Source organism: Coregonus clupeaformis, chromosome 17 (genome assembly GCF_020615455.1).
Source record: "Coregonus clupeaformis isolate EN_2021a chromosome 17, ASM2061545v1, whole genome shotgun sequence".
Classification (NCBI taxonomy): Eukaryota; Metazoa; Chordata; class Actinopteri; order Salmoniformes; family Salmonidae; genus Coregonus; species Coregonus clupeaformis.
In genome coordinates, this window is record NC_059208.1 from 20222698 (window position 1) to 20248760 (window position 26063).

Consider the following 26063-nt stretch of genomic DNA (forward strand, 5'->3'; position numbering starts at 1 on the left):
CCGACTGGGAGGTGTGATCATTGTCAGAAGGAGATGGAGACACTGAAACATGTTCTATTTCAGTGCCAGAAATATGTGAGAGAAAGGGAGTGATTGTTATTAGATTTGAGGAGTAATGGGGTTGAAGAGCCAGGATTAAGTGAACTGCTTGGGGAAATCGTCAGGGAACGACTATTTAGTTATGTATTATTGGGTAGGATTTAGAACTTCACTGTCTCTAGTCCACTCTCCAGTCCAGTTGGTGGCAGTAATGCACCTTAAAGTTGGTTGCCAACAGCCATTTAAATCCACAGAAGAAGAAGAAGAAAAAGAAGAAGAAGAAGAAGAAGAAGAAGGCCATGTGACTTTCACCAACAATCCCGTTAGGGTGATTCCTCAGCTGTCTATCACAGCCTTCTGGTTTCCACCAATCAGTGTGCCTGAATGCAGTTGTTGGTGAAACAGTTGTAGATAAACAGTTGTAGACTCTGACCCCTCCCAATCCAGGTCAAAGTGTTTTTAGTTGTCGGAAGAAAAAGATGCAAGTTCTGGCTAGCTTCTGGCAAGTTGACTGTGTTTATTTTAGAAAGATTGTGCATGCATCCAAGAAGTGAGTTCTGGGGTTTATTATGGGGAGGGTTAATGCTACGTAATGACTGCAAACTATTACCTTTAGATCTAATGATGCTATATTTGCTGCAGCTTATGTACATTTCAGATACTCCATGTGCATGTCCTTTATAAGTGCCTGTATTGCATTGAATGCGCAGTAGATGTTATTGTTTAGAGATGGTTAATTGCTGTAGCCTGTCTGTGCATGTTACCGCTGTGAGTTCATAGTTCACGCTACTGTTAAGCAAGATTCTAGAAGTTTGTACTGCCAAGATTCTAGAAGTTTGTACTGCCAAGATTCTAGAAGTTTGTACTGCCAAGATTCTAGAAGTTTCAGAGACTGTCCTCGGTTCTCATGCATGCACAGTAAAACGAATGACTCTCTGTGGCACCAGACACAGATTAGATAAGACCTCCACAAGGCCAATAAACCTAGCCTGTCTAAGAAATGAGTTCTCTCTCTCTGGGCGAGATGTTTATACATACAGTGCATTCGGAAAGTATTCAGACCCCTTCACCTTTTACACATTTTGTTACGTTACAGCCTTATTCTAAAATTGATTAGATCTACACACAACACCCCATAATGACAAAGCAAAAAAAAAAAACTGAAATATCACATTTACATAAGTATTCAGACCCTTTACTCAGTACTTTGTTGAAGCACCTTTGGCAGCGATTATACCCTGAAAATCTTTCCAGCTCTCCCTTTCGATAACCACTCAGCGTGAAAGGGAAAAATGTCATGCTCTGATCCAGTGGAAACATCATAAAATAGGCCTACCTGATTACTTCTTATCCCTTGCGCAAATAGCCTACAGCTGTCTGTCCCGAGCTCACTGGGAGGGGAAACTGAGGGCCCAGAATATTTTATACAATGTTGCATTTGTATTTTGTATTTATTAAGGATCCCCATTAGCTTCTGCCAAGGCAGCGGATACTCTTCCTGAGGTCCTTCAACAGTAAGGCAGTTATATACAATTTAAAATATTACATGATATTACATTTCATCACACTTTACCCAATACATTTAGTGTGTTCCCTCAGGCCACTTCTCCACTATCACATATTTACAATACAACATCCATGTATACGTGTGTGTAGAGTGTGTGTCTTATCATGTGTATGTGTGTCTGTACCTGTGTTTGTGTTGCTTCACAGTCCCCGCCGTTCCATAAGGTGTATTTTTATCTGTTTTTTAATCTAATTATACTGCTTGCATCAGTTAACTGATGTGGAATATAGTTCCATGTAGTCATGGCTCTATGTAGTACAGTGCACCTCCCATAGTCTGTTCTGGACTTGGGGATTGTGAAGAGACCTCTGGTGGCATGTCTTGTGGGGTATGCATGGGTGTCTGAGCTGTGTGCTAGTAGTTTAAAACAGACCGCTCAGTGTATTCAGCTTGTCAACACTTCTTACAAAAACAAGTAGTGATTAAGTCAATCTCTCTTCCACTTTGAGCCATTTAAATTTTTTTACATGTTTAGTCATTTAGCAGATGCACTTATCCAGAGCGACTTACAGTTTAGTGAATGCATACATATTGTTTTTCATACTGGCCCCTCATGGGAATTGAACCCACAACCCTGGCGTTGCAAACGCCATGCTCTACCAACTGAGCTACATGCATATTATTAATGTTAGCTCTCTGTGTACATTTAAGGGCCAGCCGTGCTGCCCTGTTCTGGGTCAATTGTAATTTTCCTAAGTCCCTCTTTGTGGCACCTGACCACACGACTGAACAGTAGTCCAGGTGTGACAAAACTAGGGCCTGTAGGACCTGCCTTGTTGATAGTGTTGTTAAAAAGGTAGAGTAGCGCTTTATTATGGACATGCTTCTCCCCATCTTAGCTACTGTTGTTTCAATATGTTTTGATCATGACAGTTTACAATCCAGGGTTACTCCAAGCAGTTAAGTCATCTCAACTAAATTTCCACATTATTTATTACAATATTTAGTTGAGGTTTAGGGTTTAGTGAATGATTTGTACCAAATTCAATGCTTTTAGGTTTTGAAATATTTAGGACTAACTTATTCCTTACCACCCATTACCACCCATTCAGGGGAGGGAATGGCCGGCAGGGATGTAGCTCAGTTGGTAGAGCATGGTGTTTGCAATGCCAGGGTTGTGGGTTTGATTCCCACGGGGGGCCAGTATGTAAAAATAATGTATGCACTCACAAACTGTAAGTCGCTCTGGATAAGAGCGTCTGCTAAATGTAAATGTAGACACACAGGCTTTACTCAAAGCCAGAGTCATGTCCTTAGTAAAGATTGAAAAAAGTAAGGGGCCTAGACAGCTGCCCTGGGGAATTCCTGGTTCTACCTGGATTATGTTGGAGAGGCTTCCATTAAAGAACACCCTCTGTGTTCTGTAAGACAGGTAACTCTTTATCCACAATATAGCAGGTGGAGTAAAGCCATAACACAAAAGTTTTTCCAGCAGCATACTATGATCGATAATGTCAAAAGCCGCGCTGAAGTCAATTTCTCTCAGCCAATCATCAGTCATTTGTGTAAGTGCTGTACATGTTGTTGATTGTAAAACAGCCATTTTCAAGTCTTGTCATAGATTGTCAAGCCGATTGAAGTCAAAACGGTAACTAGGCCACTCAGGAACATTCAATGTCATCTTGGTAAGCAACTTCTGTGTAAATATGACCTTGTGCTTGTTGAATGTCCTTCCCTATAAGCTTGCTGAAAGACTGTTGTCAATGTGTTTACAGTAATATTTGTACATTTACATTTAAATCATTTAGCAGACGCTCTTATCCAGAGCGACTTACAAATTGGTGCATTCAACTTAGGATAGCCAGTGGGACAACCACCCTTTTTTTATTTGTTATGGGGGGGGTGGGGGAGGGGGGAGGTAGAAGGATTACTGTTATACTATTCCAGGTATTCCTTAAAGAGGTAGGGTTTCAAGTGTCTGTTATGTGAATTATTTAACAAACTATTTTAGTGTCTCTGTGCGTCTCCCAAAAGGTTGTAAGTCTTTTGGGATTTAAGTAACGGCCAGAGTCCCGGTCTGCATAGTCAGAGATATTTATTCATTGAGAATTCTGCCATCACAATTTCAGAGTCCATCTTTTATACTCATACGTCATACAAAAAGAAATCCCTCCCCTCTGTAGGCGGGCTGTAGTTTTCCACTCTAAAACTGCTCTACTGACCTTCAGTTCACACACACACACATATACACACATGCATACACACATACATACACACACACACACACACACACACACACACACACACACACACACATATCCTACTCCCTGCATTACTCAGTTATTGCCGTTCTCACAATATTCTGCACCATGTTTTCATAACAGTTTCTCCCCTCCCTAAATTGGGAGGCCTCTTTATCTTAGTTTCTCAGTTGTCTTTGTTGTCTGGCCTAACTCTTACTCACATTGCTAAATAGTGGCTCAATGCCATAGCCTTTACTGGTCCTACACTCACACATTTCTAACACATTATACACAGTTTCAGGGTGTAATAATTAGTCATTAATAATTAATCTATCAATTCCACCCTTTGACTAAATATTACACACATACAAAATATATGTTGTTATAGAAATGAATCACACTCATTGAAGTATATAAGTTGGTTTGCATATAAAAACATTACAGGTTCATCAGGGTTACCCCATGATTAAAAGCATAACGTTACTTTTTAGCAATGGTAACTAGTACATCATACTTAAAATGAGACTTTAATACACAAAATATCATTACAATAACTTTTAAGCTAGAGATTTATAGTTCTAGGAAAACATCCAGTCTCAAATTATCTGGATCGTCGTCGTCCTCCACCAAGCCTGGTAGGTCATATCCTTCATTCCTTAGGTCGGAGTCCGGGATTGGGCCGTATCTCACCATCTGTTGGGAAACCGCCTTGCTCACCAACCCTCAGACACAGGGAATAAGACAACATCCACAAAGAACAAGTATACCCATAGAAGCTATAACTTCACCCAGAATAGTTACAACAATAGTTTTCCATTTACCAAATATGTTATCAAACTAACCGTTTAGGGAGCTATCAATACCAGAGTTCTCAGCCAGTTCGTTCGCCAGCGTGGTGAGTCCCTGAAGCGCTTTGGTCACGGACCCGTCCGGTGCTGTATTTTTGGGGATGAAAGTACAGCACATAGATCCAAACAGAACACAAACTCCATCCCGCTCAGCCAAAAGCATATCTAAAGCTATTCTATTCTGCCATGTCATTAAGCTAGTTGCCGCTGTCTGCTCAGCTAATCCCTTTATTGCATCACGAGTGTGGTTTATAAATCTTTGCTGGTTATAGTACATATAATTTATCCAACCTACGCTTTTATTAATTGTTGACCACCAGAAAATACTTGATTCGAAACCCAGCTGCGATTTGATTCCTAGCTTTGAATTCTTCTGGAACCCCTCGAGGTACTCCTATCCCATCAATATATATCCTTTCATCAAAGGATCCCGGGAGGAGGTCCCACTTTCTACGTGACAACTCACCAGTCTCTGACACGTTTGATTGTTTGCGTATGTAGGTGAGTTCACAATCTGTTATCACCACACAACCATCAGATGTCAGCACGGGCCTGGTTTTGGTGCCTAAAATCCTCTGGCTGCAACAAAGAGGAGAGATTAGTCATGGTCTCTTTAGTTGTGACATTCTCTGTGTGGGAGCAGGAGCTAAGATGCCCAACCCTGTATCCTATCTTACTAGTAAAAACAATAAGAATCCCCTGAGACTTCAAACGGAGGCAACCTAGGTCGGGGTGACTTTGTTATCGGGGGATACAGATAGTGCAAGTTACTACAAGACTCCTTCACCACAGCCCCGGTCTGACTACCTCCCTCAGAGAGGTTTACAATATAGGGTGCCCCAGTTGAAGAGGATATCTCACTTGTTCAGGTCTGTAACCTGTTTTAGCGTAATTCAGACTTTCAGACAGTACCTACCCTTATATGGGTCGCACTGCCATTTCTGGTAATTCCCTACTTTCACAATACTACACCTGTCCTTAAACTGTGTATGGAGATTGACATATCCCCCCGCTTGGTATGAGCAACTACATAGTCCCAGGATATACATGGTGACATACATATGGTGATGTCCTTCCCTACAGTCCCTAGTACTTCCCCTTTCCCTACGTCTAGTTGTCTCCTATGCCTTCATAGACTGTGTTAAGGTATTATTTTATCAACTTGTTGTTAGGTTAACTACTACTTCTGGCGGATCAGGAGGGTTTGAGTGTGTTAGGAATATGGCCCCCACAATCAGACAGCTACCTACCGTCAGGAGACCTGTGAATCCCCACCCTCGCCCTGAGAACATGTCAGACGCCAGAGGCCAACCCATTGCTTTACCTTCTATCGAACTCACACAGGGATGATCAGACAGGGTAAGGGGATCTTCGTTAAGGAGCCAACCCTCGAGCCCTAGTGGTGAACGGTTCTTTCTCCTAACTCTGTGTTTGTTCGTCAGGTGTAACTGGGTTTACCTTTTTGCAGTGAGTGACATGCACCAAGGTGGATCTTTCGGCGATTCTTACAGCGAAGGCCGTCACCAACAGGACCTGATATAGACCTTCCCAACGGGGCTGCTTCCAGTTTTTCTTCTTTAGGGACTGGATCCACACCCAGTCTCCTGGTTAGATAGAGTGGGTCACCTTCTCCTTTAGTTAACCTGTGGGGCACAAAACCTCTGACATACAGGTGTGGTTAATAAACTACCTTCTCACGTGTTCTGCTAGGGTGCTCTCTAGTTCTATGTCTGCCTGTCTGGTCCTGCCAACTGTGGCATTCTGTAAGGTCTTCCAAACACTTTCTCAAAGGGGGATAACCCATCTTTATCTGGGGTTACTCTAAATTTCTTCCCTTCACTCCGTGATAACTCTATAAAATCAATTTCCAATTGCTGGAAAGGGTACTTAGCCGGAGGATACTCACCCTGAGGTGCCCTTTGTCTGCCCTGGTGATTATTTTGAGCACAGATAACACATCTTGAACAATTTTTTTTTACTTTTTTAATTTTTTTATAATTAGTAATCCCATATGCAACAAAGTGTTGTCTAATCTGCTCTACCATCCATCCCTCCTTTTGACACATGTGTCAATTTTACCACCTACCTAAACAATCACTTAGGTAATATTGGTCATTTATCATCCAATTGCCATCCCTTATTTTTATTTATTGGTAAAATAAACTATCTTAATGTCCTCCTCTCATGCCTTTAGAATTTACCAGTGTGGATGATTAATTAACACCAGAAAGTTAAAACAGAGTTCAGAGGCAATTGAAATTCCATCCCATAGTATACCAAACATTACCATTATTCTAAATATTTCATAAATGTTACTTATCCCAAGTGTTCATTAGTCCTCATGACATTCATTCTCATAAGAAATCATATATATCCCAAACTCAGCCAAAACCTAAAAAACTCCATAAAATTCACTGTGTGTGCTCCTCTAAGACCTATCACCCTTGACCTGCTGAAAACCCCCCAAAATTGAAAAAACAAGGCTTTATAAACATCATACTAGGTGTGTTGTTTTTTATTTGAAAACCCCAATTAAAAAACAACAACCAAACAGCCAGATCATGAGGACTCCTGATTTCTCTCTTCCCCTTCTGCCTACAGTTTCTTAACTGGTGCCCTTTCCTTGCACAGTAACTACACGGTTCCTCACATTCTCTAGCAAAATGTCCCGTTTTGTCACAATTGTAACACTTCCACTCACTCCTGTCTCCACTATTACCATTTCCTTCTTGTCTGTCTTTGCTACCGTAACCTCTCTTCTCTCCTAGGTATTGACTAATAGTCTCACTGTCTCTAATTCAACACAAAACCCCATCATCCAATGTACTCCCAGCAGAACTGAAAAAAACAAAACAGACTGTGATTTCCAGGACACTGCACCTTTGTTTCTGGCCTCACTATCTCCCCGAGAATTGGCCCTCCCTCAAGGTCCCTCACAATCTGCTCTTGGTAAACTGCAAAACTTTTATTGCTTCTGGTTTCATAGGGTATTGCTTCTGATATGGCCTATGATTAGATTTGGGTATCACCTGTACTGGAATTACCCCTTTTATTAATCCTACGTATGCTGGACCCCGGGACCACAAATGCTCTGGAACTTATTTTAAGTCTGACTCCTGTTGTTCTGTCAACAGGTATTCCTCTCCTCAGCATCTGCTATTCTCATCTAAATGTACTATCTGTGGATGGGCTGTGTTGATCGCCACTCACAATATTGACCCAATCAGTGATCCTCTTACCCTTGGATACCCACTGGCCCATGTCTTTCCAGTCCTCTGCTGGCTCCTTTGCTAGGGACACATGTGGGCTCCATATTTCCCTGAACAGTCTCTGACTTTGGGGCCCTAGTTCCACCTCCACTACTGCGTGGGTGTTGTCATAGTGAAACCATTTCAAGGCTAAAGTCCTTTCTGTGGTTTTAAATAATGCTTCCTCATATATTGCATCTGGACCTGGGTGTTTGTTATACCAGAGAGTACAGTGTAGGTCATCGGGGGACATCTTAGTGGGGCCTGGTACTACATCATCAGCAAGTTCCATCAAGGTTCGGGGAATATCAATTATTCCCCCCTTAACAAATCTTGCCTACACCAATAACATGGCTCCTCTTCCCCACAGACCACCATATTGTCTCTGACTATGTGTACTTTCATTCCCCTCTCAGCGGAAATGACAGCCACATTCAATTTAGTCATTACATCACGTCCTAGTAAATTTACTTGACACAGCTTAGATATCAGGATGGGTATGGTTGCCTCTCATCCTGATTGGTCATGTTTTAGGGTTATTGGGGCTGATAACCTTTCCATAATTTGATGACCAGAGGCAGATCACACTATGATTTTCTCCCCATCAATCCTGACTCCATCTGGCTTGTCTGTTGCACAGATTGCTGTCCTGCAGGCTCCCGTATCACAAAGGAATTTAATTTTCATACCCATTACTGTCAATGTCAAATAAGGTTTCTGTTCCTGTTGAAGTGCTAAGTCAATAGTAGCCAATTCAAACACCTCACAATTTGGATCAAAGGGTTCCTTAGTCTTCCCCCCACTAGAGTCTACTATTTCTCCCTCAAGGACTAGTCACGCCTTATCTTCCTCTTCCTCACGCTCAAAGATGGACTTCTCTCTCTCTCTCTTCTCTCTTTTCTCTCTTTTCTCTCCCCGGTTTCCCTTCTTGCCCTCTCCTTTATGTTTGCAGCGGGAAAAGTTATGGCCTATCTTGCCACAGTATTTACACAGGCCCCCCCCGTGGCCTTCACTCTTTCCTGCCTTATCTCCTCTCTCTCCTAAGTTTCTAGTTATACCCGCCATCTCTCCCAGAGTGGCAATTAGTTACTCTGCATCTTCCTCTTCTTTCTTGGCTCTGTCCTGTCTGTTATTCTGCTCATGATGGATTGCATGTCTCTCTGAGGCTATTACACAATTCAGTTATTTTCCCAACATACTCTCCGTGATCGGCCCATGGCAAAAGTGTCCTCTGGGCATCCCCTGAAACCCTCTGCCCTCTAACGGCAGCCCAAACGTTACTATTCCTGTTTTGGGGTGGGTCATTCCTTCTACCGCTCTGGCCACGTCCTCTGTGTTCATGGCCTGTCTGCTAAATGGCATATTATTATTATTACTGTATACATCTAAGGTTGCTGGGGCCCCTTTCATTCCCCGCCAATAGATTAGGTAAGGCTATCAGTGGGTACTGGCCTCCTCCTACTCTCTCTCTCTCTCTCACTGCTTATTTCTCCTTTACACACCTTATGTATCTGTTTAAGCATGGATTCGAGTTTATCTGCGTCTAGACGTCCCTCAAAACCATACCTCTCCCTCCACCTGGTTACATAATGGAGATTTCTTCTATCCCTGGATTCCATTTTAATTACATCAAGTATTTCTCGTCCCCAGTAAATTCTGGGACCTCTTGTGAGGATTTGCCCCCCATGGTTGGTACTGTTAAAAATCCCTTAGCCACCTCTTCTATATAACAAGTCAATTTAACAAGTAATTCAAAATAGCTTCACACAACAACACCTTGAATCACCCCTTCCTGTATATGTAATCTTGACTAGTCCCCCAGAATTATCTCATACTTTTACAGAGGGATTTATCCCCACAATGTAATCTTGATAATTCCTGACAGTCTCATACAACAGGAATGGGTTCTCCCTCCTCTATACAACCACCTTGAATCACCCCTTCCTGTATATGTAATCTTGACTAGTCCCCCAGAATTATCTCATACTTTTACAGAGGGATTTATCCCCACAATGTAATCTTGATAATTCCTGACAGTCTCATACAACTGGAATGGGTTCTCCCTCCTCTATACAACCACCTGGAATTATTCATGTGACTTTTGAGCAAACATTAGGTCTCACACGTATACAACCTTACATGATTATTGGTGTTATATCGGTAACCTGGAGTTTATAAGGCTCCAGAACGGATAGAGTTACAGCAAAATCTACAGTTGTTTGTGACTTTTGACTTTACTAATATTCTATTTCTCACACATGCTTTTTAATTCCTTCTGGTGTACTTTTTGTATTTGTTTAACCCGGATTATTTGTTGACTGTTCAATAATCTTTTACAGGTTCCATCCCATAGGTGTACTTTTAATAGTTCCTTCTATTTCAACACCGGGTAGTTTCTTTTGGTAATGGCCTATTACCGTGAATCGTTACAGACCCACCAACAGGTTGACTAGTCCCCCAGAATTATCTCCTACTCTACGGAGGAGTCTATCCTCACAATGTAATCTTGATAATTCCTGACAGTCCCCTACATTTCACTTAAAATGGCTACGCATTGATCAATTTGCTACTTTTCAATATTTTAACAAGTTCTCAAATCAATTTCACCAAGTAATGAATAAAGACTACTGACCTTATCCTTGCAGCCGAGATTCAATGTAGGTTTGGATTCCGTCACCGTCTCTGTCATTAATCAGGTGTCCTCTGGCCTGTTTTAACCCTTAATGTCAAAGGGCAGGACTTTCTATTTACGAATGTATCATTCGCCCGTCGACGGTTTTCAGAGTTACCTGGAATGACAGAAACAGGGTATTGGAATCCGGCTCGAAGGACCAAGCTGTTATGTGAATTATTTAACAAACTATTTTAGTGTCTCTGTGCGTCTCCCAAAAGGTTGTAAGTCTTTTGGGATTTAAGTAACGGCCAGAGTCCCGGTCTGCATAGTCAGAGATATTTATTCATTGAGAATTCTGCCATCACAATTTCAGAGTCCATCTTTTATACTCATACGTCATACAAAAATAAATCCCTCCCCTCTGTAGGCAGGCTGTAGTTTTCCACTCTAAAACTGCTCTACTGACCTTCAGTTCACACACACACACATATACACACATGCATACACACATACATACACACACACACACACACACACATATCCTACTCCCTGTATTACTCAGTTATTGCCGTTCTCACAATATTCTGCACCATGTTTTCATAACAGTTTCTCCCCTCCCTAAATTGGGAGGCCTCTTTATCTTAGTTTCTCAGTTGTCTTTGTTGTCTGGCCTAACTCTTACTCACATTGCTAAATAGTGGCTCAATACCATAGCCTTTACTGGTCCTACACTCACACATTTCTAACACATTATACACAGTTTCAGGGTGTAATAATTAGTCATTAATAATTAATCTATCAGTGTCTCCGGAAGGTGGTCAGTGACTCCACTGTCCTGGCGTCGTGGGGGAGCTTGTATCTGGTCAAACACAAATTTTTCCAAAGGTTTACTAAGGGTTGGTAACAGGCTGATTGGTAGGCTATTTGAGCCAGTAAAGGGGGCTTTACTATTCTTGGGTAGCTTAATTACTTTTGCTTCCCTCCAGGCCTGAGGGCACACACTTTCTAGTACGCTTAGATTGAAGATATGGCAAATAGGAGTGGCAAGTTTGCTATCACAAACTTCAGGCCAGAGCCAAGTTAATAGTTGATACAATGTTTCAAGTTCGTTGCAGACAGGCCATTTGTAGGACATTTATTTTTGTCCGGATATTTTCTGCAGGCTGCAATGTTTTTATTTGTTCAGGAGAGTAACGAAGCCAGTAGGAGCATGAGGAGGATGGTCGGATCAGGTTAAGGTTTTTTTCTTCTGGTTACCTTTTTTTATTTTGGCTCCCTTTTAGTCATATGTTTCTGATTCCATCAAACACCTTAAAGCATAAGACAAGCTCAATGCAAATATACAGTGCATTCGGAAAGCATTCAGATCCCTTCACGTTTTCCACATTCTGTTATGTTACAGCCTTATTCTAAAATGGATTAAACTGTTTTTTCCCCTCATCAATCTACACACAATACCCCATCATGACAAAGCAAAAACTGTTTTTTAGACATTTTTGCAAATGTATTCAAAATAAAAAACGGAAATATCACAATTACATAAGTATTCATAACCTTTACTCAGTACTTTCTTGAAGCACCTTTGGCAGTGATTACAGCCTCGAGTCTTCTTGGGTATGATGCTACAAGCTTGGCACACCTGTATTTGGGGAGATTCTCCCATTCTTCTCTGCAGATCCTCTCAAGCTATGTCAGGTTGGACCAGAGAATCTTGTTTCTCATGGTCTGAGAGTTCTTTAGGTGCCTTTTGGCAAACTCCAAGCGGGCTGTCATGTGCCTTTTACTGAGGAGTGGCTTCCATCTGGCCACTCTACCATAAAGGCCTGATTGGTGGAGTGCTGCAGAGATGGCTGTCCTTCTGGAAGGTTCTCCCATCTCCACAGAGGAACTCTAGAGCTCTGTCAGAGTGACCATCGGGTTCTTGGTCACCTCCCTGACCAAGGCCCTTCTCCCCGGATTGCTCAGTTTGGTCGGGCAGCCAGCTCTAGGAAGAGTCGGTGTTTCCAAACTTCTTCCATTTAGAATGATGGAGACCACTGTGTTCTTGGGGATCTTCAATGCTGCAGACATTTTTTGGTACCCTTCCCCAGATCTGTGCCTCGACACAATCCTGTCTCAGATTTCTACGGACAATTCCTTTGACCTCATGGCTTAGTTTTTGCTCTGATATGCACTGTCAATTGAATTTACCACAGGTGGACTCCAATCAAGTTGTAGAAACATCTCAAGGATGATCAATGGAAACAGGATGCACCTGAGCTCAATTATGAGTCTCATAGGGTCTGAATACTTATGTAAATAAGGTATTTCTGTTTTTTCTCAAAACTTGTTTTCGCTTTGTCATTATGGGGTGTGTAGATTGATGAGGAAAACATTTAATTTAATGCATTTTAGAATAAGGCTGTAACGTAACAAAATGTGGAAAAAGGGAAGGGGTCTGAATACTTTCCGAATGCACTGTGTACTGCTGTTGATGTGTATGATGTTTTGTGAATGTCCCTGTATAGATGCTATGCCATTCTTTCCTGTGTAGATATTCCTATTGCATAGCTTACAACATTGTATATTTGTTTGTACCTTTCAGAACCACAAGTCCATTCCTAATTGTAACATGGAGATCACTTCTAGTCTGTGTGTGTTAATGTGTTGGTGGTGAACTCTGGATGTGGACACATCTGCAATGTTGTAGCCGGTCAGCCTGTAGCGAGTCAGCACCTTAACCATCAGCACTAGTGGGTGAGGGCATCCACAGCCGACCGCTCAGACCAGCTCCAGCTAGACGTTTTTCCATGGTCATAGTTCTCTCCGGATTTAACGACCAACAGTTATTTTCACTTGTGGTGAGAGGGTTACACAAATGCTGAGTTGTGTTTTGAATGGAACATCCACATAATGCTAGAATAAACAGTTGATAATAAACAGTTGTAGATAGACAGTTGTAGATAAACAGTTGTAGGTAAACAGTTGTAGATAAACAGTTGTAGATAAACAGTTGTAGGTAAACAGTTGTAGATGAACATTTGTAGATGAACATTTGTAGATGTTTGTAGATAAACAGTTGTAAATAACAGTTGTAGCCGGCCGCGACCGGGAGACCCATGGGGCGGTGCACAATTGGCCCAGCGTCGTCCAGGGTAGGGGAGGGAATGGCCGGCAGGGATGTAGCTCAGTTGGTAGAGCATGGCGTTTGCAATGCCAGGGTTGTGGGTTCGATTACCACGGGGGGCCAGTATGAAAAATAAATAATGTATGCACTCACTAACTGTAAGTCGCTCTGGATAAGAGCGTCTGCTAAATGATAAAAAATGTAAAATGTAAATGTAAATGTTGTAAATAAACAGTTGTAGATAAACAGTTGTAGGTAAACAGTTGTAGATAAACAGTTGTAGATAAACAGTTGTAGATAAACAGTTGTAGGTAAACAGTTGTAGGTAAACAGTTGATGATAAACAGTTGTAGATAAAGAGTTGTAGATAAAGAGTTGTAGATAAACAGTTGTAGATAAACAGTTGTAGGTAAACAGTTGTAGGTAAACAGTTGTAGGTAAACAGTTGATAATAAACAGTTGTAGATAAAGAGTTGTAGATAAACAGTTGTAGGTAAACAGTTGTAGGTAAACAGTTGTAGGTAAACAGTTGTAGGTAAACAGTTGTAGATAAACAGTTGTAGGTAAACAGTTGTAGGTAAACAGTTGTAGGTAAACAGTTGTAGGTAAACAGTTCTAAATAAACAGTTGTAGGTAAACAGTTGTAGGTAAACAGTTGTAGATAAACAGTTGTAGATAAACAGTTGTAGGTAAACAGTTGTAGATGAACATTTGTAGATGAACATTTGTAGATGTTTGTAGATAAACAGTTGTAAATAACAGTTGTAGCCGGCCGCGACCGGGAGACCCATGGGGCGGTGCACAATTGGCCCAGCGTCGTCCAGGGTAGGGGAGGGAATGGCCGGCAGGGATGTAGCTCAGTTGGTAGAGTATGGCGTTTGCAATGCCAGGGTTGTGGGTTCGATTACCACGGGGGGCCAGTATGAAAAATAAATAATGTATGCACTCACTAACTGTAAGTCGCTCTGGATAAGAGCGTCTGCTAAATGATAAAAAATGTAAAATGTAAATGTAAATGTTGTAAATAAACAGTTGTAGATAAACAGTTGTAGGTAAACAGTTGTAGATGAACAGTTGTAGATAAACAGTTGTAGATAAACATTTGTAGGTAAACAGTTGTAGATAAACAGTTGTAGGTAAACAGTTGTAGGTAAACAGTTGATGATAAACAGTTGTAGATAAAGAGTTGTAGATAAAGAGTTGTAGATAAACAGTTGTAGGTAAACAGTTGTAGGTAAACAGTTGTAGGTAAACAGTTGTAGGTAAACAGTTGATAATAAACAGTTGTAGATAAAGAGTTGTAGATAAACAGTTGTAGGTAAACAGTTGTAGGTAAACAGTTGTAGGTAAACAGTTGATAATAAACAGTTGTAGGTAAACAGTTGTAGGTAAACAGTTGTAGGTAAACAGTTGTAGGTAAACAGTTCTAAATAAACAGTTGTAGGTAAACAGTTGTAGGTAAACAGTTGTAGGTAAACAGTTGTAGATAAACAGTTGTAGATAAACAGTTGTAGGTAAACAGTTGTAGGTAAACAGTTGTAGATAAACAGTTGTAGATAAAGAGTTGTAGATAAACAGTTGTAGATAAACAGTTGTAGATAAACAGTTGTAGGTAAACAGTTGTAGGTAAACAAATGTAGATAAAGAGTTGTAGGTAAACAGTTCTAAATAAACAGTTGTAGGTAAACAGTTGTAGGTAAACAGTTGTAGGTAAACAGTTGATAATAAACAGTTGTAGGTAAACAGTTGTAGGTAAACAGTTGTAGATAAACAGTTGTAGGCAAACAGTTGTAGGCAAACAGTTGTGATAAACAGTTGTAGGTTAACAGTTGATGATAAACAGTTGTAGATAAAGAGTTGTAGATAAACAGTTGTAGATAAACAGTTGTAGGTAAACAGTTGTAGGTAAACAGTTGTAGGTAAACAGTTGATGATAAACAGTTGTAGATAAAGAGTTGTAGATAAAGAGTTGTAGATAAACAGTTGTAGATAAACAGTTGTAGGTAAACAGTTGTAGGTAAACAGTTGTAGGTAAACAGTTGTAGGTAAACAGTTGTAGGTAAACAGTTCTAAATAAACAGTTGTAGGTAAACAGTTGTAGGTAAACAGTTGTAGATAAACAGTTGTAGATAAACAGTTGTAGGTAAACAGTTGTAGATGAACATTTGTAGATGAACATTTGTAGATGTTTGTAGATAAACAGTTGTAAATAACAGTTGTAGCCGGCCGCGACCGGGAGACCCATGGGGCGGTGCACAATTGGCCCAGCGTCGTCCAGGGTAGGGGAGGGAATGGCCGGCAGGGATGTAGCTCAGTTGGTAGAGCATGGCGTTTGCAATGCCAGGGTTGTGGGTTCGATTACCACGGGGGGCCAGTATGAAAAATAAATAATGTATGCACTCACTAACTGTAAGTCGCTCTGGATAAGAGCGTCTGCTAAATGATAAAAAATGTAAAATGTAAATGTAAATGTTGTAAATAAACAGTTGTAGATAAACAGTTGTAGGTAAACAGTTGTAGATAAACAGTTGTAGATAAACAGTTGTATATAAACATTTGTAGGTAAACAGTTGTAGATAAACAGTTGTAGGTAAACAGTTGTAGGTAAACAGTTGATGATAAACAGTTGTAGATAAAGAGTTGTAGATAAAGAGTTGTAGATAAACAGTTGTAGATAAACAGTTGTAGGTAAACAGTTGTAGGTAAACAGTTGTAGGTAAACAGTTGATAATAAACAGTTGTAGATAAAGAGTTGTAGATAAAGAGTTGTAGATAAACAGTTGTAGGTAAACAGTTGTAGGTAAACAGTTGTAGGTAAACAGTTGTAGGTAAACAGTTGTAGGTAAACAGTTGTAGGTAAACAGTTCTAAATAAACAGTTGTAGGTAAACAGTTGTAGGTAAACAGTTGTAGATAAACAGTTGTAGATAAACAGTTGTAGGTAAACAGTTGTAGGTAAACAGTTGTAGGTAAACAGTTGTAGATAAACAGTTGTAGATAAAGAGTTGTAGATAAACAGTTGTAGATAAACAGTTGTAGGTAAACAGTTGTAGGTAAACAGTTGTAGATAAAGAGTTGTAGGTAAACAGTTCTAAATAAACAGTTCTAAGTAAACAGTTGTAGGTAAACAGTTGTAGGTAAACAGTTGATAATAAACAGTTGTAGGTAAACAGTTGTAGGTAAACAGTTGTAGATAAACAGTTGTAGGCAAACAGTTGATAATAAACAGTTGTAGATAAACAGTTGTAGATAAACAGTTGTAGATAAACAGTTGTAGATAAACAGTTGTAGGTAAACAGTTGTAGGTAAACAGTTGTAGATAAACAGTTGTAGGTAAACAGTTGATAATAAACAGTTGTAGGTAAACAGTTGTAGCTAAACAGTTGTAGATAAACAGTTTTAGATAAACAGTTGTAGATAAACAGTTGTAGATAAACAGCTGTAGATAAACAGTTGTAGGTAAACAGTTGTAGGTAAACAGTTGTAGATAAAAAGTTGTAGATAAACAGTTGTAGATAAACAGCTGTAGGTAAACAGTTGTAGGTAAACAGTTGTAGGTAAACAGTTGTAGATAAACAGTTGTAAATAAACAGTTGTAGGTAAACAGTTGTAGGTAAACAATTGTAGGTAAACAGTTGTAGATAAACAGTTGTAGGTAAACAGTTGTAGATAAACAGTTGTAGATAAACAGTTGTAGATAAACAGTTGATAAAAAACAGTTGTAGATAAACAGTTGTAGGTAAACAGTTGTACGTAAACAGTTGTACGTAAACAGTTGATAATAAACAGTTGTAGGTAAACAGTTGTAGGTAAACAGTTGTAGGTAAACAGTTGATAATAAACAGTTGTAGGTAAACAGTTGTAGGTAAACCGTTGTAGATAAACAGTTGTAGATAAACAGTTGTAGGTAAACAGTTGTAGGTAAACAGTTGATAATAAACAGTTGTAGGTAAACAGTTGTAGGTAAACAGTTGATAATAAACAGTTGTAGGTAAACAGTTGTAGGTAAACAGTTGTAGATAAACAGTTGTAGATAAACAGTTGTAGGTAAACAGTTGTAGGTAAACAGTTGTAGATAAACAGTTGTAGGTAAACAGTTGTAGGTAAACAGTTGTAGGTAAACAGTTGATAATAAACAGTGTAGGTAAACAGTTGTAGGTAAACAGTTGTAGATAAACAGTTGTAGATAAACAGTTGTAGGTAAACAGTTGTAGGTAAACAGTTGATAATAAACAGTTGTAGGTAAACAGTTGTAGGTAAACAGTTGTAGGTAAACAGTTGTAGATAAACAGTTGTAGATAAACAGTTGATAATAAACAGTTGTAGGTAAACAGTTGATAATAAACAGTTGTAGGTAAACAGTTGATAATAAACCGTTGTAGGTAAACAGTTGTAGGTAAACAGTTGATAATAAACAGTTGTAGATAAACAGTTGTGGATAAACAGTTGTAGGTAAACAGTTGTAGGTAAACAGTTGATAATAAACAGTTGTAGATAAACACTTGTAGGTAAACACTTGTAGGTAAACAGTTGTAGGTAAACAGTTGATAATAAACAGTTGTAGGTAAACAGTTGTAGGTAAACAGTTGATAATAAACAGTTGTAGGTAAACAGTTGTAGGTAAACAGTTGTAGGTAAACAGTTGTAGGTAAACAGTTGTAGGTAAACAGTTGTAGGTAAACAGTTGTAGGTAAACAGTTGTAGGTAAACAGTTGTAGGTAAACAGTTGTAGGTAAACAGTTGTAGGTAAACAGTTGTAGATAAACAGTTGTAGATAAACAGTTGTAGATAAACAGTTGTAGATAAACAGTTGTAGATAAAGAGTTGTAGATAAACAGTTGTAGATAAACAGTTGTAGGTAAACAGTTGTAGATAAACAGTTGTAGGTAAACAGTTGTAGGTAAACAGTTGTAGGTAAACAGTTGTAGGTAAACAGTTGTAGGTAAACAGTTGTAGGTAAACAGTTGTAGATAAAGAGTTGTAGATAAACAGTTGTAGATAAACAGTTGTAGATAAACAGTTGTAGGTAAACAGTTGTAGGTAAACAGTTGTAGATAAACAGTTGTAGGTAAACAGTTCTAAATAAACAGTTGTAGGTAAACAGTTGTAGGTAAACAGTTGTAGGTAAACAGTTGATAATAAACAGTTGTAGGTAAACAGTTGTAGGTAAACAGTTGTAGGCAAACAGTTGATAATAAACAGTTGTAGATAAACAGTTGTAGGTAAACAGTTGTAGATAAACAGTTGTAGGTAAACAGTTGTAAATAAACAGTTGTAGGTAAACAGTTGTAGGTAAACAATTGTAGGTAAACAGTTGTAGATAAACAGTTGTAGGCAAACAGTTGATAATAAACAGTTGTAGATAAACAGTTGTAGATAAACAGTTGTAGATAAACAGTTGTAGGTAAACAGTTGTAGGTAAACAGTTGTAGATAAACAGTTGTAGGTAAACAGTTGATAATAAACAGTTGTAGGTAAACAGTTGTAGATAAACAGTTGTAGATAAACAGTTGATAATAAACAGTTGTAGTTAAACAGTTGTAGATAAACAGTTGTAGGTAAACATTTGTAGGTAAGCAGTTGTAGATAAAAAGTTGTAGATAAACAGTTGTAGATAAACAGCTGTAGGTAAACAGTTGTAGGTAAACAGTTGTAGATAAACAGTTGTAGATAAACAGTTGTAAATAAACAGTTGTAGGTAAACAGTTGTAGGTAAACAATTGTAGGTAAACAGTTGTAGATAAACAGTTGTAGATAAACAGTTGTAGGTAAACAGTTGTAGGTAAACAGTTGTAGGTAAACAGTTGTAGGTAAACAGTTGTAGGTAAACAGTTGATAATAAACAGTGTAGGTAAACAGTTGTAGGTAAACAGTTGTAGATAAACAGTTGTAGATAAACAGTTGTAGGTAAACAGTTGTAGGTAAACAGTTGATAATAAACAGTTGTAGGTAAACAGTTGTAGGTAAACAGTTGTAGGTAAACAGTTGTAGATAAACAGTTGTAGATAAACAGTTGATAATAAACAGTTGTAGGTAAACAGTTGATAATAAACAGTTGTAGGTAAACAGTTGATAATAAACCGTTGTAGGTAAACAGTTGTAGGTAAACAGTTGATAATAAACAGTTGTAGATAAACAGTTGTGGATAAACAGTTGTAGGTAAACAGTTGTAGGTAAACAGTTGTAGGTAAACACTTGTAGGTAAACACTTGTAGGTAAACAGTTGTAGGTAAACAGTTGATAATAAACAGTTGTAGGTAAACAGTTGTAGGTAAACAGTTGATAATAAACAGTTTTAGGTAAACAGTTGTAGGTAAACAGTTGTAGGTAAACAGTTGTAGGTAAACAGTTGTAGGTAAACAGTTGATAATAAACAGTTGATAATAAACAGTTGTAGATAAACAGTTGTAGGTAAACAGTTGATAATAAACAGTTGTAGGTAAACAGTTGTAGGTAAACAGTTGTAGGTAAACAGTTGTAGGTAAACAGTTGTAGATAAACAGTTGTAGATAAACAGTTGCCTGCTTCTGTGTCAATATCAGTGGACTAGAGACAGGAGTAAGGTTGCAAAGCTACCGTTAATTTACCAAAGTTACCAGAATCCTTTGGTAATTAAGAGAATCTATGGCAATCTATCATAATTTTGGTCATTTATACTTGAATAACGTAAAAATTAATAAATAATGGTTTATAGTATTAAAATATTATATCTGTGTCCATATTGTCCAAGAGTGTCTAGTAGATAGACCATATGGTTCAATAGAAAATAGTCTAATCAACAATGCCATTATTTTCAATTAACTCTGCAACTCTTCCAACGATTAACTTTTTTCACAACTGCCACCAGTTTAACGCCAAAACATTTCATGCTGTAACCCTCATATTAAACACCAATTATATGAACTATATTGATGGTTTGTATTTAGGATAATGTTTTATAGATTTGTCATTCTATTCTATTTTATTTTAATCATCTTATTTAATTATTTCATATTTTACATGTGATAAGGCCACACAGAGGGCCAGAGATGATTACAGACACCTGTGATAATCTGAAGTACCCCAAAGGGCCACTAGATATTTTGTGATAGATTGCATAAAATCCTTGAAAGATACCAAATGTAGGTAGTTTACTGGTAAACTTAGAACGTTTCCATTAATACCCCCTCCCTTTGGAACCATAGACAGGAGCCATGTGGGATTGCCAGTCCAAATATGTCAGCATCTTTCTCCTGCTAGCCCTGTCGGGCCTCTTCTTCCTGTTCCGTAACATCAACATTCTGGAGGTGAGGACCTTGCATCTATCACCATCTACCTGCCTTAGCCTACCACACCTCCCCCTTAGTGACCTCTACTCTCCTCCATAGTGGAAGCTCAACAGCACATTGGACCTAAGCAGCATCCACGCAGAGGGCCCTCCTTCCCTGGACCGCAAGCGGAGCTTCTGTAGCCACCTGGGCCAGAAGCCGTCTCCCGAGGAGGCTCTGGAGGAGCGTTCCCTCCTGGAGTCCATCGCCGGGCCAGAGCCTCCGCCCCGGTCCATGCCTACACCCCTGGACCAGACCAGTGACCCTGCACACAGCCTGTTTTCAATCCTGCCAGCAGGGGGTGGGAGAGAGAGGCACGTGGGGGACCAGCTGGAGGCTCTGGTCCTTATGAGCGATTTCCAGGGGCGTCCCAAGAGCCATGGTGGGGACTTCCTGCTGGCCCGGCTGCACTCCCCAGAGTTGGGGGCGGGCGTTGCAGGACAGGTGCTTGACCACTGGAACGGGACCTACTCTGCCATTTTTCCATTACTGTGGGAGGGGTCTGTATGGGTGGAGGTGACACTGGTCCATCCTAGTGAGGCAGTTTCTCTTCTACGACGCTTACAAGAGGAACGGCTAAACTGGGTGCCTTCCAAGAGCCTGTTCCGTTCTGGATCATTGTCTGAGACCACCAGGTGTAACCTGTGCCTGCCGGCCAACCAGCAGCCACTGTGCAATTACACAGACCCCCATACAGGGGAACCCTGGTTCTGCTACAAGCCTAAGCAGCTGGCTTGTGACACGCGGATCAACCACTTCACGACAGGCTCCCAGACATATCTGCAACATCTGACCAACAAAGATGCACTGCTCTTCCAGAGGTTAGTACGGGGGTAAATAATAATGTGTGTGGGAATAAGGACTCGTTTCAATCCGTAGCGCTGAAGTTCAGCGTTGTGGCCCGATTGACATTTAAAGGCAATGTTACCGAGGTAGTGGAGACTGCATTCGCGGTAAACGCTGCATATGTCGGCTCAATCGGAATTGACCTTTCAATTTCAACCACGCTATAGTGCTGAACTTGGGTGATTGAATCGAGTCTTAAGTGTACTGTATGTTTTATCTTGGACCTATGCAGTATTAATGCCTTTTTTTTAGAGTGTTTCAGGTGAATGGTATTGCTTGCTGCAGGCTTTTCAATCAAGTAAAATTATTCTAACTTTTTTAGTGGCATCAACATCAACGGACGTATTCATGCAATGGGGTCTGACAGTGTAACTGTGCTGCCTAAGGAGAAAGGTAGGAGATGTGCTAAAATTATTGCAGAGTGTGAAGTGATGGTAGCTGGTTGTATTATATCTATAAAGTGATGGTAGCTGATTGTATTGTATCTGTAAAGTGATGGTAGCTGGTTGTATTGTATCTGTAAAGTGATGTTAGCTGATTGTATTGTGTCTGTAAAGTGATGGTAGCTGGTTGTATTGTATCTGTAAAGTGATGGTGGCTGATTGTATTGTATCTGTAAAGTGATGGTAGCTGGTTGTATTGTATCTGTAAAGTGATGGTAGCTGATTGTATTGTATCTGTAAAGTGATGGTAGCTGGTTGTATTGTATCTGTAAAGTGATGGTAGCTGGTTGTTTTGTATCTGTAAAGTGATGGTAGCTGATTGTATTGTATCTGTAAAGTGATGGTAGCTGGTTGTATTGTATCTGTAAAATGATGGTAGCTGGTTGTATTGTATCTGTAAAGTGATGTTAGCTGATTGTATTGTGTCTGTAAAGTGATGGTAGCTGGTTGTATTGTATCTGTAAAGTGATGGTGGCTGATTGTATTGTGTCTGTAAAGTGATGGTAGCTGGTTGTATTGTATCTGTAAAGTGATGGTAGCTGGTTGTATTGTATCTGTAAAGTGATGGTAGCTGGTTGTATTGTATCTGTAAAGTGATGTTAGCTGATTGTATTGTGTCTGTAAAGTGATGGTAGCTGGTTGTATTGTATCTGTAAAGTGATGGTGGCTGATTGTATTGTGTCTGTAAAGTGATGGTAGCTGGTTGTATTGTATCTGTAAAGTGATGGTAGCTGGTTGTATTGTATCTGTAAAGTGATGGTAGCTGGTTGTATTGTATCTGTAAAGTGATGGTAGCTGGTTGTATTGTATCTGTAAAGTGATGGTAGCTGGTTGTATTGTATCTGTAAAGTGATGGTGGCTGATTGTATTGTGTCTGTAAAGTGATGGTAGCTGGTTGTATTGTATCTGTAAAGTGATGGTAGCTGGTTGTATTGTATCTGTAAAGTGATGGTGGCTGATTGTATTGTGTCTGTAAAGTGATGGTAGCTGGTTGTATTGTATCTGTAAAGTGATGGTAGCTGGTTGTATTGTATCTGTAAAGTGATGTTAGCTGATTGTATTGTGTCTGTAAAGTGATGGTAGCTGGTTGTATTGTATCTATAAAGTGATGGTGCCTGATTGTATTGTGTCTGTAAAGTGATGGTAGCTGGTTGTATTGTATCTGTAAAGTGATGGTAGCTGGTTGTATTGTATCTGTAAAGTGATGGTAGCTGATTGTATTGTATCTGTAAAGTGGTGGTAGCTGGTTGTATTGTATCTGTAAAGTGATGGTAGCTGGTTGTATTGTATCTGTAAAGTGATGGTAGCTGGTTGTATTGTATCTGTAAAGTGATGGTAGCTGGTTGTATTGTATATGTAAAGTGATGGTAGCTGGTTGTATTGTATCTGTAAAGTGATGGTAGCTGGTTGATTTGTATCTGTAAAGTGATGGTAGCTGGTTGTTTTGTATCTGTAAAGTGATGGTAGCTGGTGCATCATGCCAGCTTTCGTATTTCAGACAAACCAGAGGAGGAAAGCAGCAGCATAGCAGCAGCACCTATCAGGACCCCTCCCTCTGGGTATTACTTCCAGGGTTCGTGGCGGGCGCTGGGTGGCGTCGTAATACGCCAGTTTAACGACCCCACTACCATTATTCAGTGTCTGAAGGGCAAGCAGGTGTACATGTACGGAGACTCCAACGTTAGACAGTACTATGACTTCCTCACCAGCTTTGTGCCAGGTGAGTGTTGTTGGCCAAACCTATTACATCTTACACCCAGCTGTCTCAGGTGTGTTCAAATTCTCTCGCTCTACCTCAACATTCATCTCCCTCTCTCTCTGTCACAGAGCTGAAGAAGTTCAACCTTAGAAGTCATGTGAGAGCGGGGCCCTTCATGGCAGTGAACATCCCCCACAACATCCTGCTGAAGTACCGCTGCCACGGCCCCCCCATATTCTGGCCCCCTCTCAGCGTCAGTCAGCTACACTATGTAGCTAATGAGCTGGACGGCCTGGCCGGGGGATCAGACACTGTGGTAGTCATCGGCGTTTCGGCCCATTTCAGCTTTTTCCCTCTGCAGGCCTACATTCGCAGACTACGACAAATTCGAAGGGCGGTGGTGCGCCTTCTGGAACGGGCTCCGGGGACCATAGTAGTGGTGCGCTCTGCCAACCTCGACCAAAAGAAGGCTAACTTCATCAACAGTGACTGGATCTTGACGCAGATGGACAGGGTGCTGAAGGCCATGTTCAGGGGTGTGGATGTGTTGCTGCTGGATGCCTGGGAGATGACTCTTGCCCACAACCTCCCCCATGACCTTCACCCACCCCCCCCCATCATCAAGAACATGATCAACATAATCCTCTCAGGTGTCTGCCCCCTTCCATCATCAAGAACATGATCAACATAATCCTCTCAGGTGTCTGCCCCCCATCATCAAGAACATGATCAACACAGTCCTCTCAGGTGTCTGCCCCCCATCATCAAGAACATGATCAACACAGTCCTCTCAGGTGTCTGCCCCCATCATCAAGAACATGATCAACACAGTCCTCTCAGGTGTCTGCCCCCCCATCATCAGGAACATGATCAACACAATCCTCTCAGGTGTCTGCCCCCCATCATCAGGAACATGATCAACACAATACTCTCAGGTGTCTGCCCCCCCATCATCAAGAACATGATCAACACAATCCTCTCAGGTGTCTGCCCCCTTCCATCATCAAGAACATGATCAACTCAATCCTCTCAGGTGTCTGCCCCCCCCATCATCATCAAGAACATGATCAACACACTCCTCTCAGGTGTCTAACCCCTTCCATCAGCAAGAACATGATCAACTCAATCCTCTCAGGTGTCTGCCCCCTTCCATCATCAAGAACATGATCAACACACTCCTCTCAGGTGTCTGCCCCCCCATCAAGAACATGATCAACACACTCCTCTCAGGTGTCTGCCCCCCATCATCAAGAACATGATCAACACACTCCTCTCAGGTGTCTGCCCCCCCCCCCATCATCAAGAACATGATCAACACACTCCTCTCACGTGTCTGCCCCCCACCCCCCATCATCAAGAACATGATCAACACACTCCTCTCAGGTGTCTGCCCCCCCATCATCAAGAACATGATCAACTCAATCCTCTCACGTGTCTGCCCCCCCCATCGTCAAGAACATGATCAACACAATCCTCTCAGGTGTCTGCCCCCCATCATCAAGAACATGATCAACACAATCCTCTCAGGTGTCTGCCCCCCCCATCATCAAGAACATGATCAACACAATCCTCTCAGGTGTCTGCCCCCCCCATCATCAAGAACATGATCAACACACTCCTCTCAGGTGTCTGCCCCCCCCCCATCATCAAGAACATGATCAACTCAATCCTCTCACGTGTCTGCCCCCCCCCAACGTCAAGAACATGATCAACACACTCCTCTCAGGTGTCTGCCCCCACCCCCCATCATCAAGAACATGATCAACACACTCCTCTCATGTGTCTGCCCCCCCATCATCAAGAACATGATCAACTCAATCCTCTCACGTGTCTGCCCCCCCATCGTCAAGAACATGATCAACACACTCCTCTCAGGTGTCTGCCCCCCACCCCCCATCATCAAGAACATGATCAACACAATCCTCTCAGGTGTCTGCCCCCCTCATCATCAAGAACATGATCAACACACTCCTCTCAGGTGTCTGCCCCCTTCCATCATCAAGAACATGATCAACACAATCCTCTCAGGTGTCTGCCCCCCTCATCATCAAGAACATGATCAACACACTCCTCTCAGGTGTTGCCCCTTCCATCATCAAGAACATGATCAACACACCCTCTCAGGTGTCTGCCCCCTTCCATCATCAAGAACATGATCAACACA

General features: G+C 40.7%; 1 protein-coding gene across 1 annotated transcript; it reads left to right on the top strand.

The window, feature by feature from the left end:
• Window positions 1–511: 511 nt before the first annotated feature.
• Window positions 512–24796, top strand: LOC121576056 (NXPE family member 3-like). Its single transcript, XM_041889346.2, has 7 exons — window positions 512–589; window positions 20789–20890; window positions 20972–21732; window positions 22080–22150; window positions 23699–23920; window positions 24028–24577; window positions 24766–24796. Exons 2-7 carry the CDS (start codon window positions 20798–20800, stop codon window positions 24767–24769), a joined length of 1701 nt encoding a protein of 566 aa, XP_041745280.2. The 5' UTR covers window positions 512–589; window positions 20789–20797; the 3' UTR covers window positions 24770–24796.
• The last annotated feature ends 1267 nt before the right edge of the window (window positions 24797–26063 follow it).

Bases quoted from the DNA above. Each gene is read 5' to 3' on its own strand.
- LOC121576056 (XM_041889346.2), top strand. From the start codon at position 20,798: ATGTGGGATTGCCAGTCCAAATATGTCAGCATCTTTCTCCTGCTAGCC. The intron at 21,733-22,079 runs GTTAGTACGGGG...TAACTTTTTTAG, and splicing joins GATGCACTGCTCTTCCAGAG to TGGCATCAACATCAACGGAC. The intron at 22,151-23,698 runs GTAGGAGATGTG...TTCGTATTTCAG, and splicing joins TGTGCTGCCTAAGGAGAAAG to ACAAACCAGAGGAGGAAAGC.